Raw genomic sequence first — 14,711 nt, 5'->3', positions numbered from 1 at the left:
CACGAGGTGCGCATTCAGTAAACTTTACTTCGGACGGGTTCTTTGAATTTTTTCCTGAACAGACCGATCGAACAGTGCATCTCTTCCTTCCAACATGACTACGTGATTGTGCGGCAATAACGACGCCGCTGTTACACAGTACGCGACGCTTATAGAATCTCAATCAGTAATCTAAGGTCGTTTATACTTGTTAAAAAAGGGCAGTCGTCCAACTGGACACAGTAGAATCAATTCAACCATGGCGAAGTGCGTTTCGATCGCGGTTTTGAGTGCCATGATCTTCTGTTTCGCCGGGACATCGGCAGGTAATGAATATACAAATTACACTCCATTTTCCTCAATTCTAATTCGAATAACTCTTGACTTAACTCCACGTGCGTTGAAGTAACACTTGCACTGCTTCCAGATGACCGGATATTCTTCAACGCGGAGGACGAACGCCGGTGGAACACGCCGCCAGAACTCATACCAGAATCAGTTGGGAAATCTAAAGTGGCAACGGCAGATCCTCAGGGCAGATTCCTGCCGTTTTCTGCCTCATTTTCCCTCAGTGCAGGCGAGAATAATGCTCACTCACTAAACGTCGGGGCGAATAATGGAGGAGTCAGTCTGTCGCAAAGTGCAAGTCAGGCTGACAGCTTTGGCTCTTTTGCCGGTAAAGGGTACGTCCATTCTCTTATTTCAGGTGAACACTTTGGGACCGATTCAGTGTCGATAGGGAAGATAAGTAGTCAGTCATGAGTTCGAACGAATCTTCGCCGTCTGAAAAGAATTTGATAATTGCTCAGAAATCTAATCGAATAAAAGTCTAGTGTTTGAAGACACCGTAAAATTATTGATTGAAGTATGTAAAAAGTAAGTTTTTTACCAGAAAGAAATTTTGTTCACCATTGGAGATTGTTAGAGTTTGAAATCAAAGCAGCAAAATTGCTTCAGTCACCCGCATCAGTTATGCTGTCTGACATCCTCACCTGAATTTACGTGATTGAACTGTGAAAGAGATCTGAGGTGTGAAAAGGAAATTGTGTCACGAAAGAATTTCATTCGCAGAATTCACTGATCCTTTGAAGATATCGACCCCTTTGATATCGACACGTGGTTGCTTATTGTGCTGATATTTGAATTTCTTGGCTATAAATTCTCGAGTAATGTGTATTTTTCTCCATGTTTGGTATTTTGATTATGAATGTTCAAGATTGTATTTTGTTATACGAGAAGTCACTTGACTGGGAAACCAATAATCCATGACTCATCATAAAAGTGCAGGAAATGACGTAACTCTCATTAAAAATATACATTTGAATTATTACAAAGACGGCGTTTGATACAATGATTGGAACTAAATTGCTTTTCTGGTTTTTCAATTCCAAAAGGTTTCTACACAATTTGGAAATGCCGTACGATAACACTTGGAGTTGTACTTATTTTTGTAGAAAAGTTTGTCCCTGCAACAATGCTATAATCAGTCTTTTTTGACAGAGTAAAATGTCACTTATTTTGATTATTATCAAATCTTACGCATCGCTGGTATAGAAATGCCGCAGTCTGTGGAATTCAACATCCCATGCAAAAAAAAAATGTTAAAAATACATATATATGTATTCGTGCAACAAGTGGAAGTAATTCAATTCAACAAAGCAAAACATTTTTGGATATTTGAATTCGGAATTGCATAGAGAATTGCACTGATTACAGCAGCTTCAGGTCAGTGATGTGTAGGCTTTGATAACAGTGAAAATAAATTATTTTCGACTGACGATTCAAAGCGCATTTATCTATGATCAAAATAAAATATTCTTCATTAAAACTGGACTAGAATAATCATCAGTACATATGCACTGGTTTTTTCCAGTCGTATATTCATTATTTAGAGATTAAATCGATCATCCGGTAAAAGAAAGGAAAATAATATGATTTCTGTGAAGTTGTTAATAAAATGGTTTTCACAGTTGAAATTCGGTGTTCAAAAAATTGTACCAAGAATCACACTTTTCAAACCTTTTTTTACCCCACATTTCAGAGTACATACATACGTACCATACAACACCAATCTCGGTTTCAAGACTCGTAGCGAAAATAATCTTCTCCACAAAAAATAATCCACACTCGACTAACGCGACCCAAAATTTCTCGTCCTTCCTCAGACCCGGGTTATCAGCGAGTCAATCTTCGTCCTTCTCCGCGGGTCTAACGGGTATCTCAGCGTCAGACTCAAACGCGTTCAACCTGAACCACCCGATCTTCGGAGGGACTTCGCAGGCCAACAGCAATTCGTTCAGCCTGGGCGAGGCGACTGCAACATCGCACGGCGGCGCGAACAACGGACACGCAACATCCGGTGCGCAGTCCAGCGTGGGCGGCGTGTCTTCAGGAGCGACTTCCGGCGCCGGCGGCGGGCACTCTTCGGCCGGCGGCGAGGCTTCGGCCTTCGAATACCAAGGTCACCGTCAGGGTCGCCCGATTTGGACAAACTTTGGACCAAACACGGAACCGAACCGGAACAACGGCTGCAGGGGCTACCGTCACAGGGGCAACTTCCGGTCCGGAAACTACTTTAACCCGAGCAGCGGCTGCGGAAGCGGCAACAGTGTCGACGGTGCGAATCGCCAACCCTCCACACAAATCTCAGCCGCCTCGGCAAGCTCCGGCGCTTCCTCAACCGGAAATGGATTCTCCTTTGGCCAGTCCGTCTCGCAGAGCAATTCGGGGCCCAACGGACCCTCCGCTTCGACTAGCCACAAGGTTCAGACGTCCGGAAACGCTCAGGGCTTCTCTCAGGGCTCCGCCGCCGCGGTGGGTCAGACGAACGGACAAACCGAAGCCAGCTTCGGCTCTGGGACCCTCGTCGGGAGCTCCCAGGGGACCGGAAACTCCTTCGGGAGCACCGTTTCAGTCAATAGAGGGCAGCACTCGGTGGGTCAGGTCGACTCGCACACTCACGGAGACGGAACGGTTCAGGGCACTGCCAATGCTGGCTCCGTCAGCTTCGTCAGGTTTCCGGAGGACTCTGACCAGAATATCCCCCGCGAGTTTGTCAGGAGTCGGCCCACTTCTCGATCGGAAGATCACCGCAGACGCAAGGCCAACAGAAGCAGACATCCGGTTGATACCATCATCACAGAGATTACAGACTCCGTTGCGGACCTCTTTGATATTTGATCGAAGTAATTAAGGCGCGATTAATGAGCCGTGGTGACTTCGTTTTATCTAGTTACTGCAAATAATTTTTCATGAAAAAGAGTTTGAACGGTTTTACACAATTTCACGTAGGCACGTACGATTAGGTTCTTAAGAATGTTATGTTATTAATGGGTCTAATAAAATGCTCGCAAAATTTCGAAGAAAATCGAAGTGTATTAAGTGTAGTCTTATTCAGTGACTTAAAAGGTGACTAATTTTATCACAATTACTCTATGACGTGTCGAAAAAAAATTCGAATAAAAAAATAAACAGATTTTTCATATTTTAGCACTAATTACCAAATTACGTGGAATCATCGAGTGTATTCAGACGCTGACAGTGGGCGCATTTTGCACATCCGTTTTTTCGCACATTAGCCTGCTTGTTGAAAACAATCCTGTGAACGCGTAGCAAGACAAAGTTCTTTCAACCAATTACGCGGAATTATTAACTACTTTCCTCCATAATTACTCTGGAATGACTTATTCTTTATTGAGGATACAATCCTACTCGCTTATATATGCAGCCTGTTGTTCTCGCTACGAACAAAAACCTGACCGGAATCGTTAATGCTCTGTATGCAAAACTAATCTTCTATTTGTGGTCGCGATTTCATTATTATGTTAAGACTTTGACACCACTCGTTGATCTTCAAACGAATATGCGTTAAGGAATCTGCTCGGCCAAAAACCGATAGGTACGTTTTGTTAATTTTATAACGAAATAGTCATATGTTCAATATTTATCAGACTGTTATATTTATTCTTAGACTGTGGATCTGGTAGATTAATTGGTTTGACTTTACTCTGCGGTGATTGATTTCAGTAAGGAAACTGTTATTCACACATTCACTGAGACTTTTTTTCATCATATTGTCATAGTGAAATATTTAAGATTGTAATGTTATAACGATATCGATTATCATGACCAACAAATGGAAAGGTTGAATTGAATACCGAAGAAGAAAAGAACCTGTCTCAATGATTTTGTAACAAGTACAGTTTTCTGGATAAAATGCGCCGTCATAGAGCGAAATCGAACGAATCTACGGGATACTTGACCGTTTTCAAGCGATTCGAAATGCAGTATCAAGGCTAAGCTTTTATTCATCATTCATGTATTCCGTATTTTTGTATTTTTATGAGATCTTCGTAGCTCTACGAATGAAACAATTAATCAATATCTATGTACAACCATGTCGAAACAAAATTTTAAAAAGGATCAATTTTCGGACGACCAACGGCTGCCTGAAAAACTTCAGTAACCATTATCATCTTCAGTATTTCGAGAACTATACGGTTTACAATTATAGCTAAGCTGTATAAAGGTTGCCGGAGAAATCCTCAAAGTGGGTGAAGGTTTCGAGCCTCAAGGTAAAAGTCAATGTCCTAAGAAGTAAAAATTTAGTAGCGGCATCTACAGGTCTTTCAATTTGTCCGCTGGCAAAGCGAAAACGACGGCAACTGTCTTCGGTAACTTATCGACATTGACGATAAGACTAATCCCTACCACTGAGGTGAATAAGTGTTGGATCTAACCGTCACTTGGAACAAAAGAAGATCTCAGAAGATTTGAACTTACCGAAAGAGGCGATGGAGATGAAGATCAAAATTTCAATCTCGTGAGTAGTTGAAGATATTCGAACGCTTCAGAAATATCTCAAGAATACTCAAATGGAACTTTTATGCTATTTTTGTTGCATTGTGCCTGAAAGATTGTTCATCCATTTAATAACGTTATTGATTGCCGCTTTAAATATGTTTAAATAATTTAAATTTCATTTTATTTTATTTAACCCTCACACTGTACACTTCCTTGTGTATAACATTGGTGTCATGCTGGGGTCGCTGGAGACCCCACATGAAAAATCATAGCGTAGAAACGGAGATATCGATTCAAATAACTTGAAAATATTCTGAGATACTCTGTAACTACAATATTTCAAGGAAAATTAGTTATCTTTAGTAGAAAAAAATTTTAAATATCATAATTCACTGAATTTTCAATATTTTGAGATGATAATTGACCAAATAACTCTCAATATACAGAAGTTAAAAAAAAATGAAAGTATTACGTGATTAAAAAAGGGATTTATTTGACGGCGCGAATTTTTGGCAAAAGAATAAATTCACGATTGTTACGATACTTCATTATTAATCTAGGATAAAATCAGATCAGATGATGTCATTTCGATTCTTTTATCCCGGCGTCACCGTAAAAGCGTATTGATTGTTGTGCTGGGTGAGAAAATCAACTTCACTAAACATTACACAGCCTTATCTTGGAGAGGAAACTTATCATATCCAATTACTTGCATTCAATTCATGGGTACTCAATACGTGATGTTTGCGTTCGAATTTTTCTCAGAATACTCCGCAGTCAATTGTACAAAGATCTCGCCAGGAAATTGTACAACAATTACTCGATGACTCGGAGATTCACCATCAAACTACATTGTCTGTGCCAGTGAGTCATTGGTAATTCACGATTTTAATTGAAGGGGAGAATTAAAAAAGTCTGTAACATCATGTTTTTTTTCAAATAGAATTTATTATCAGAAAAAACGGCACTTACGGTCTTTTTTAATTATCCTCTTTAATTGTTTTCGGCTACTTTATCTTTTCTCTCTGAATCGATGTAGCGAATAAACGATAATGTTAGCAAGTAACGTGGAAAATATGAAAAAACAACAACACATCGAATGATGAAAACTATTCACAGATATGTATCACATCGACGATGGGAAGATAAATTTCAATTAAGAAAAAGAAGTTTCATTTTTCTTGCAGCAAATCATTAGCATATTCCGTACGTTTATGGTGTGAAAAACCCCATAATCTACACCCAGTATACTAATTTAGTTGGATTTCTTGGTATCTGAAATGTTTTGCACAATTTATAAACCCTGCAGATGAACAGTAATGCCACTAAACTTCCACTCCATATGCACTTTTTATACCAGTTTCTCCAGACATTGATATCTCTCGAGGATTCCGACTCCTTAGTTGGTTAAAAAAGCCGGTTCTCCGACACCAGGGTGTATGTATAATTGCAAACAGCATAACGAAACAAAGCCTCTTCTTTCTATCTTCTTTCAATGCTCTCTCTATTGCCATAAAGCTTCAAAATTTACCCCGGAGTCGGGAATCCTGTCGCTCATTATAAGTGCGGCTGCTTAATCCACAGGAAAGAGTTGAATTACTGTACTCAAATGATCCTCTTGGAATGTTAATTGCAGTGTTTTGTACTAAGCCTTTTACTACACTCGACCTTACGTTACGGCTGTCTGTTATACCATTTACAGTTACACTGCATGAAGGTGAAGAAAGTCCTACAAAGTTGAAAACCGTTCTGCCTACAGCGTTATGTGATATCATCTATGATCCGATCGAGCACTTTTAACGTCGATGCCATTGAATTCAATCGACCATTCGTCTCTTGACTTTCTTACCTTTCCTTTAATTGATTTCAACGATTTACCTGTTTTTTGGTTCCGATATTTCAGGCTACCAATGCACTCTGCGTCATGCAGGTACGCAAATTCATTTTGCACGATGATCCACACGGCAGCATTCTAATCGGCGTAATAAGAGATGATTGGACCTGAATAACTGCGTGTCTGGGACTGCGATTGCAAACTACGCGATGAATCTTCAGCATCAAATTGCTTATTTGCGTCTTAAAATTTGAATTGAAAATTAAAATCCATGTCTGGAAATGAATATCAGATTTCACACATCATCGATACTTTCAGCTCGGTTACTTGCTAAATGTGAGGGTAATTCAAGATTGAAATAACTATTATTTCCATCTGGTAAACTTGCCGGCATCACAACCTTGAGGTCGCAGCGGCGATTAATTATCCGAGACTTTGCCAGTGCCTCGAGCACAAGTAAGTGTTTCGTGACAAAAAACAAAATTGGATAGAAGATGATCATCTGTTAGACTGCCTCTTAAAAGAAATGATTATGTTTACGAATCCTGCATCTTATATCCAAAGCCGGATTTCAGGATTTCAATCTGTGGTGGCCGCATTGTCTGTTGACGTCTAGAAGATACTCTAATTCGAATCGAAGTGATATTTCAAGATTATCTTGAGACGTTGTGAAAAGCTTGTCGATAGATCAAATAATTATTTTACCTGTCTACTTTACTTTGAATATGTTACAATCGATTTCTCATCGATTGTTATACAACGCATAGAGAACATGATTATAATACGGTAGATTGAAGGTTACGCGTCATTAAAATCCTAGAGTAAACAGGCAGATGAATTCAGCTATGACGATTAGTAGAATTTATAAAGATGATTTTTAGCACGAGCAATGATATTAGCAATACAATTAAATATAGATATATTGAAAACGAAATCAAACAACTGTACATTCTTGGAACGAACACAAACGCGATGAATTAATGCAAGAAAAATTTAATCTGTTATAAATAGCAATCTCTCAAACATTTTTCGCACGGACCGTTTACCTAGAGTTCAGTGGTAACCTGACTAACCTGATACGATTATAGATTTTTTAAAATTAAAAAGTGAATTCGAGATGAAAAGAAATTCTAGAAAAAAAAAATTCAAGGTGTAACGCGATATTCTGACCAGTTGCATGAGTGTCAAGTAGGCTGGTGAGATTTTATTGCTAGCGTGATCAAAAAATCGTCATACGTAGAGAAATACAATAGGGAGAATGAATAATTCTTCTAATTACTATCATAAGATCTTAGCTGCATTAACTCAAAGCTTTTCATAATGTTACTTTGGAATTATATGGATATGAGTGTCTGATTTCTATAGATTCGTTTCAGTTTTGAATAGATTTCAAAATCATAGTATACAAAACAATATAACAGCCGTTAGAAGTTTATAAAAAATCAAAAATATTTTAATTTTTCGGGTTTCCCAAAAACTCTGATAGCGTAGAAAAACTATGAAATTATGAATACTTTACTGAATAAATTTTGAAAATATCCAAATATTTCGTAATTTTTCAGCATGAACAGAATTTTTTAATGTTTACTTTGTTTTCTCTGAGTTCGCAAAGTGCCCTTTGTGAGCTGAAAAATTATGACATTAGCTTTTTAGAAAACAATTCAGCAAGGGTATAACTTGCGAAGTGGATTCGGCCTCATATTAGAATTGATAAACAATTTTCTATACGAATGAAGGAGTGTTTTCAGAAATTTTTATCGAAAAAAAGAATTTTTTTCCGAAAAGCCTGTCAAACAAAGGTGTGTGATTTTTTTTCACCTCCAAAGGTAGCCATAATGTTTTGCAGATTCTGACTGCAAAATTCACTTGGAGTTGAAATTTTTTCGGTATCAACGTTTTTTTAGATCTACTATTTTTTATTTATGCTGACTCGAACTCGGACGGTGACGATTTTGGAACATCCAAACCTATGCAAATCTAAATCCACAAAAAATCATACATACTGCTATGAACTAACGAAAAAATGTCCTATAGTTTGAACTGGCTCTGAGACAGTAAAGTCAAGGTGAAATGGTCCACGTGAATCCGGATGGATGCAGCGTGCAAACTTTACCTCATCCACAAAAAAATCTGTTCTAAATCGGTTGAAAGTTTAATAGTTTTTTAATCCCGGAAGTTGGCGAAGGAATCATAAACCGCAAAGGAATATTTATGGTGTATGGTCGTGCAAAACTGGAATCCGAAACGGGTAGAATCAACGTTCGCTTCTTGTCTCACATAAAGAAACTTAATCGTCTAATTTGGCTTTTTTTATTTTGAGAGTATTGGATATAATTATGAGACAGCATATATAGATAATCTCCGCACAAGGCTACGTTCGGTTATTCCCTAGATCTGTAAAAATTCCTAATTACTAGGCACTGCGCCGACATCGCAAGCGGCTAAACAATAAATAAATTCCCGATACACACACGTTGGAAGTAGAATATTACGTAACTGTAATGGATTATTAGCCTGCAGAACAGTAGCTATAAAAGCTATAACATCAAAAGATCTCTCGTAGTTCATCTCTAGTTCCCATATCGAACAGACTTCAGAATGTGGAAACTTCAAGTGCTGGGTCTCTTGGTGCTGGGATGCTGTGGCGTCCTCTTTGTCTCCGGCGAATCAGTCCAAACGGAAGGTAAACTTTGAATAATCCTAATTCATCAAGATTCAGTCAAATCAAAGTCAATTTTCACTGTATCTCAAATTTTTTTCAATACTGTAAAACCGATAGCTTAGTTCAGTGTGTAGCATCTAACAAACGATCGTCTTTAATTCGGTGTTTTGCCTGATCCAATCTGTGCATCGATCTCATTTGTTGGATGAAGTAAAATTTCAAAAGCTAAAACAAAAAGCTTAGAAAGCCGTTAGAGATCCTACTTACAAGCCCCAGAGTATAGTTACACAAATACAACATTTTTGTACTCTGATAACAAGAAGCACTTGAGCATCAGCCTCTGTAACAGGATGTGTGATGAAAATTTTTGATTCGTTTTATTATTATATTATTGTTGTTATCTAAGGTACAACTGCTGCGAATAATGGTGATGTGGTCACACTGTCGACCGAACTCAAGCCTCCGCCACTTCCGGCTGCGAGTGAACACTATGGAATCGTTTACCTGGTCAATCTCTTCGCCGTCAGAAACAAAACTACTGCCACTTCCGATGAAAATGGTGAAAATACGCTGGCCGATAGCAGCCCGGAAATCATCGGTGTGTTTAACGATTAATCTATGTGATAAACATACTCACAGAATTTTCGTCGCGACGGACAGACACGTTGAAAGACAACACTTTGAAATTTTATTACGTGTACGTGGATATTATCGTGAAGACGGTCTGACTGCTTGGAAAACTAAGTCGTCGTAGAATTTACCGAAAATTGTAATAAAATTAAACTAAAACGTGATTTAACTTTTTTGCATTGAAGTTAAATATTGTTTCGAATTGTTTGATGACGTAACGTCAACTTATATTGCATATACAAAATATTGAAAATCAGTAGAACATCGAGCTAGTTTTTCTGAAGAGTCTCAAAGTGGAATGTGTAAAAATTATTCGATCAGAACCCTAAAGAAAAAAACTGCCATGAAGCCAGATCCGATCAAATTTTAAATGTTAGTTACGTTTGAGCTATAACCCACAAAAATATTGTGATAAGTTGAAAGTTGAATTTCGAAATGTTATACTAGATCAACGATTACATCCGACCACAAATCGAAACCAAAACTGTTGACTGTCTCTTCAATAATTTTCTGGAACTTAACTAGGTTTATACATTACTATTTAGAAATAAAAAAAGCATCAAATGCTTCAAGTAAAAAAATAACCCGTCAGTGAGATATAGTTTTTCAATACATACAATATGCGGAAACCTTGAATTTCAGGACCCTTAGCTTCTGTACTTCTTCTTGTTGACGAAGAAGACGATGAAAAAGTCACTTCGGAAAACCTATCCAAGAATTTAGGAGAAGACTATGCTACGGATGAAAGTACCGATTCGAAGGAGACCCCGAAGGAGATTGAAACTGATGCTATTGTCTCTGAGAACCGCGATGTCACAGTAGGTAAAACCAAAAAGCTAAAGAAGATCCGTAGCAAGAGAACAACATTCAAAAAATGCTACTCCTGTGGAGGCGGAGGCGGAGGTGGAGGCGGATACGGTGGATACCCCTCAGGTTCTTATGGTGGTAAGTGGTGACCTTGATCTTGAGCATTTTTACCTTGAAGATAGGAAACAATCACTCTATATGAAATCAGAATCTTTTCCAAGTGTACTTGCTTCACCAGTATCTCGATATCCACACCCTCACGATCAGTGTCAATCGATCGTAACCTTCCAGACATTCAATCTCACTATAATCCTCCAAATCCACTCAGCATCTCCTTCTTCTTCTTCCGCGTTCTCAGCACCGACTGAGGGAAAATCGTGAAACTACGTAGCTAAATTGTCCGATTGCGCATGCGCGAGATTTTCGGTTTGCCTTACGACTACCACGAGTCACAATAACAACACAATTTCGATTTATCACTCTACGCGGGAGAGCTTGACATCTGATGCATCGTTTCGATTGAGTTGACTTCCCTAAATATTATTAATAATTATCAAATAAAATTCAATTATTTTCCGCACTCGGTCATTTAGCTCGCTAACAAGTGTCACCATTTTTTTGGTGTGTCACCTCTAGCATGTTTCAAATTCGATTTCTCTTATCATCCCGCAAGCACAGGTTCCATTCAGATCGGAAAAAACCAGAATAGATACCAAAGCAACGGGGGGAGTAAGTCTAAATTAATCTAGATATTGCAACCTTATTTTCAGGAGGTGGCGGATATGGTGCTGTTGCAGTCCCCATATTTGTTGTGCCTGTTGGCGTGTATGGCGGCGGTAGAGGTGGAGGCCAAGGACACTACGGAGGCGGAGGTGGATATCATGGAGGTGGTGGATACGGTCAACAGTTTGGTGGTTATAACCAAGGAGGAGGCGGATGGTTCGTCCTATCTTTATAATAATTTCATCAGATCAACTCAGTGTAAACCGATTTCATGGGAATGATGGTAGCAAAACTAAATTCTGTATGAAAAAAAAAACTGTTCGTGACTTAGAAAACATCGTCAAAGATGAATAATGCCTAATAGTTGTTGGCAGACGAGCTCAAATTGGGGGGGAGGGGAGGGAGTAAAAAGACCCGGTGAAATTTACAACGTCTAAATCGAAGTTCTTGTATGATTGAATGAAGCTGCAAAACGGTTAAACTTTTTTTGTTTTAAAAAAAAATATCGGTACAATGTTTTTTTCCAAAAGTATCCGATCGAAATGCTAGAAAGAAAAGTAATCGGATTGATGTTCATGATTAGTCTCTATGAATATCTGGGATTTCTCAATAGAGACTTTAAATTGTTTTTTAATACCTAATTCTTCATTCTGTGTATTTTTCAACATTATTACGAACTTCAGCAAGTATATTTTGTATGTAGACATTATTTTCGGTATGAATTTTGCATTTAACAAATTTCAACTGTTTGTACACCAAAAAATTACTGAGAATGCTAACATATATTAAATTCGTTATCTACTGCCTGAAATTTTAAGTAAGGATTTTTTTGTATCTTGTAATTTGTCTGACAATGAGTATTCAAACAGTTAATTATATCTGACAACTATTGTTCCAATTTATCTCAGTGTTTATAAATATCACACACGTCTATGTTGAAATCATTTGGAGAATAATATTTTACTCACAAGATGTTGAAAATTAGTTAGAAAAATGGGAAACTTTATCTGCAAGTCAACCAAACTATACGATTTCAAGTTTATAGTTACTACTTATAGATCAACGTGAAACACACAGAAAAAAAGATGAATTTGTCGAAATACAGTACAAAAAATACATAGATCTTCGTTACGAAATTTACCACGAAAAATCACAACCAAATCTCGTATGATTCAAGCTATTCTCCAAAACATTCTGCACAAGGTGTTGCATAAAGCCATTTAAAAATCTAGAAAAACAATATTTCACGAGAATGCGTGTGTCCCGAAGGTATTAAATACCATGAAAAAGAATAAAACGACTTGTGTTATTTCAGGGGTGGTGGCTCTCAGGCTTCGGCACAAGCTTCAGCGCAGTCATCCAGCTGGTAAAATTGGCCGAAGAATGAAGTCGAGTTCACCGTGCCTTTGAGCGTGACGGAGAGTTACTGGTAAGCGTTAATTGAAAGTAAACGGCTGCGGCGTGTTTTACCGGCTCGCCTATATAAGCTTTATGTAATCGCAAATCGTGGCAGAAATTAACAAATTATTTCGCATTTTCAGTTTCAAGGCGAGAGCGGAAGAGCAGCAATAACGGTGAACGAGATTGACCAATTAATGTTAATTAGTGCTTCAGTCAGTTAAAAAATCGTAAGAAATAAAACAAGAATTTTTATTATGAACGTGATATTTTTCACCTCATATACCCGCTGCGAGGACTCCGCAACGTTTTTGCAACAGGTGACATTCTGTCCTGTATAAGTTACTTGGGAGTCATCGCTCCTGCGTAATGAACTCATTTGGATTCTACTCTTTCCTTGTTTTATGCGTATACACTTAGACATTATATGTTGTATATGCACAATCTCGAGGAGAATCTTGTTGAAAGTATAGATTGACGTATCCTCTCAGCCAATTAACAGGCGTCTACTCAATTACTTCAAATTTAATTTCGAAATTCTCACAATCCTGAACTTGGCATCTTTTCGTATACCCACTGTACTAATCTTAAGAGATTCAATAAATCATTATTTACTTCACTCTTTTGTTTTTATTACACGTTATTTCCATTCACGAGTGTTAGACCCATGATCAGACCATAAAGCGTAACCGATTATAGCCTTCCTGTGTGTTTTGTAATTGAACCTTTACGAGCTTCTATAAAATGTTAGACTCGTTTTCCTATATGTGACTGTAATAAAATCCAACCGATGAGCGATTCATGCGAGACGAAATTTTACTGACGTCCCAACGGACACGGAGAGAATAAAAGAAAAGATTTTGCTCATAACTGCAGGAAAAAAGGGACACATCAGGTTTTTTGCTAATATAAAATATACTTCGTAAAACGCAGAATTCACTGTAGAATCAGTGAAAACTATTATATTTATAGTAAAAATATATTGTTGACATGGGTATTTTTACCAAAAACCATAACCAAAAACCCTTTCCTACAGTTTTGCGTGAAGTCTGCTCTTTTTCTTTTCACCGTGGAGCCTTCTCATGAATGAAATGTTTCTTTGCAAACCTAATTCCGCTACTTTCATCGAAATTTCAGATGTCTTGTACGGCTCAAAGGCATATTGTTTTATTATTATTATTGTCAGCCTAGCCTTTGAAACTATTTCCATATAAAATTTCCAAGCCTACTTGATCTGTTGGCATTCTGCTAATTCCGAAGTGCGGTTGAGCCGTGACTCGATACAAATGTAACAGACTGATTCTATCCACCTGTACCGTTCGACGATTTGACTGGTCTGAAATCTCACGTTCACCGTAAAGACTATCCTCACGAGGATCGTGACTGGGTGGAAATCGATCATCGCTTCTCTAGCATTGTGTTCGGCGAATTTGCCGCGATGACTCATTGCTGCAAACTGTTTCTTTGATAAATTTTAATGGTAAACTTATTCGGTTTGGACTGCTTAAAAAACGAACGATTTGCTGGACGACTATTTTCGTTCTTCGCATCACGGAATCCGGATGCCAAGTTTAATAAGAAAAACAATAATGAAAAAAAGAGTCATAGATATGGAAGCAAATGTTCTCTTATATGATAATTTAATACTAGGCAAAACTTATTCTGTCTAAAATTTAACCAAAGACCAGTCTAAAAATACACACAGTTCAGAGTTATTGCTGTATAAATTTTGAACCTGCAAACAACTGTCAATAACTTTTCAAAAGTACCGAATTAATTGCTGAGACGAATTCAGTGCCTGATTTAACTTCAATTAATGCCAGTGGATTATTCAAATCGCGTGCACGCAGATACGTAACATCCGCTGAAGAGGAA

The 14,711-nt window shown here is 38.0% G+C and overlaps 2 protein-coding genes across 3 annotated transcripts; both read left to right on the top strand.

Moving 5' to 3' along the window:
* The first annotated feature begins 204 nt into the window (after nucleotides 1-204).
* LOC124409016 (uncharacterized transmembrane protein DDB_G0289901-like) lies at nucleotides 205-3,324 on the top strand. Its single transcript, XM_046886403.1, has 3 exons — nucleotides 205-305; nucleotides 407-662; nucleotides 2,145-3,324. Exons 1-3 carry the CDS (start codon nucleotides 239-241, stop codon nucleotides 3,157-3,159), a joined length of 1,338 nt encoding a protein of 445 aa, XP_046742359.1. The 5' UTR covers nucleotides 205-238; the 3' UTR covers nucleotides 3,160-3,324.
* Nucleotides 3,325-9,159: 5,835 nt separating this feature from the next.
* LOC124409015 (glycine-rich RNA-binding, abscisic acid-inducible protein-like) lies at nucleotides 9,160-13,656 on the top strand. 2 transcript variants are annotated; one of them, XM_046886402.1, is made up of 7 exons: nucleotides 9,160-9,299; nucleotides 9,685-9,876; nucleotides 10,551-10,786; nucleotides 10,817-10,853; nucleotides 11,486-11,654; nucleotides 12,754-12,867; nucleotides 12,980-13,656. In XM_046886402.1, exons 1-6 carry the CDS (start codon nucleotides 9,215-9,217, stop codon nucleotides 12,806-12,808), a joined length of 774 nt encoding a protein of 257 aa, XP_046742358.1. In that variant the 5' UTR covers nucleotides 9,160-9,214; the 3' UTR covers nucleotides 12,809-12,867; nucleotides 12,980-13,656. The 2 variants fall into 2 exon arrangements, with proteins under 2 accessions (XP_046742358.1, XP_046742357.1); XM_046886401.1 differs by having other exon boundaries at nucleotides 10,551-10,853.
* Nucleotides 13,657-14,711: the final 1,055 nt, after the last annotated feature.

The sequence above is a fragment of the Diprion similis genome, chromosome 8 (assembly GCF_021155765.1).
Source record: "Diprion similis isolate iyDipSimi1 chromosome 8, iyDipSimi1.1, whole genome shotgun sequence".
Taxonomy (NCBI): domain Eukaryota; kingdom Metazoa; phylum Arthropoda; class Insecta; order Hymenoptera; family Diprionidae; genus Diprion; species Diprion similis.
The sequence above is the reverse complement of the archived record's forward strand: the minus strand, read 5'-3'. Positions and strand labels throughout refer to the sequence as shown.

Coding starts and splice junctions, on each gene's coding strand:
- LOC124409016 (XM_046886403.1), top strand. CDS start 239: ATGGCGAAGTGCGTTTCGATCGCGGTTTTGAGTGCCATGATCTTCTGT. Junction 306..406: donor TTTCGCCGGGACATCGGCAG/GTAATGAATATA, acceptor CACTGCTTCCAG/ATGACCGGATATTCTTCAAC. Junction 663..2,144: donor GGCTCTTTTGCCGGTAAAGG/GTACGTCCATTC, acceptor GTCCTTCCTCAG/ACCCGGGTTATCAGCGAGTC.
- LOC124409015 (XM_046886401.1), top strand. CDS start 9,215: ATGTGGAAACTTCAAGTGCTGGGTCTCTTGGTGCTGGGATGCTGTGGC. Junction 9,877..10,550: donor TAGCAGCCCGGAAATCATCG/GTGTGTTTAACG, acceptor CTTGAATTTCAG/GACCCTTAGCTTCTGTACTT. Junction 10,854..11,485: donor CCCCTCAGGTTCTTATGGTG/GTAAGTGGTGAC, acceptor CCTTATTTTCAG/GAGGTGGCGGATATGGTGCT.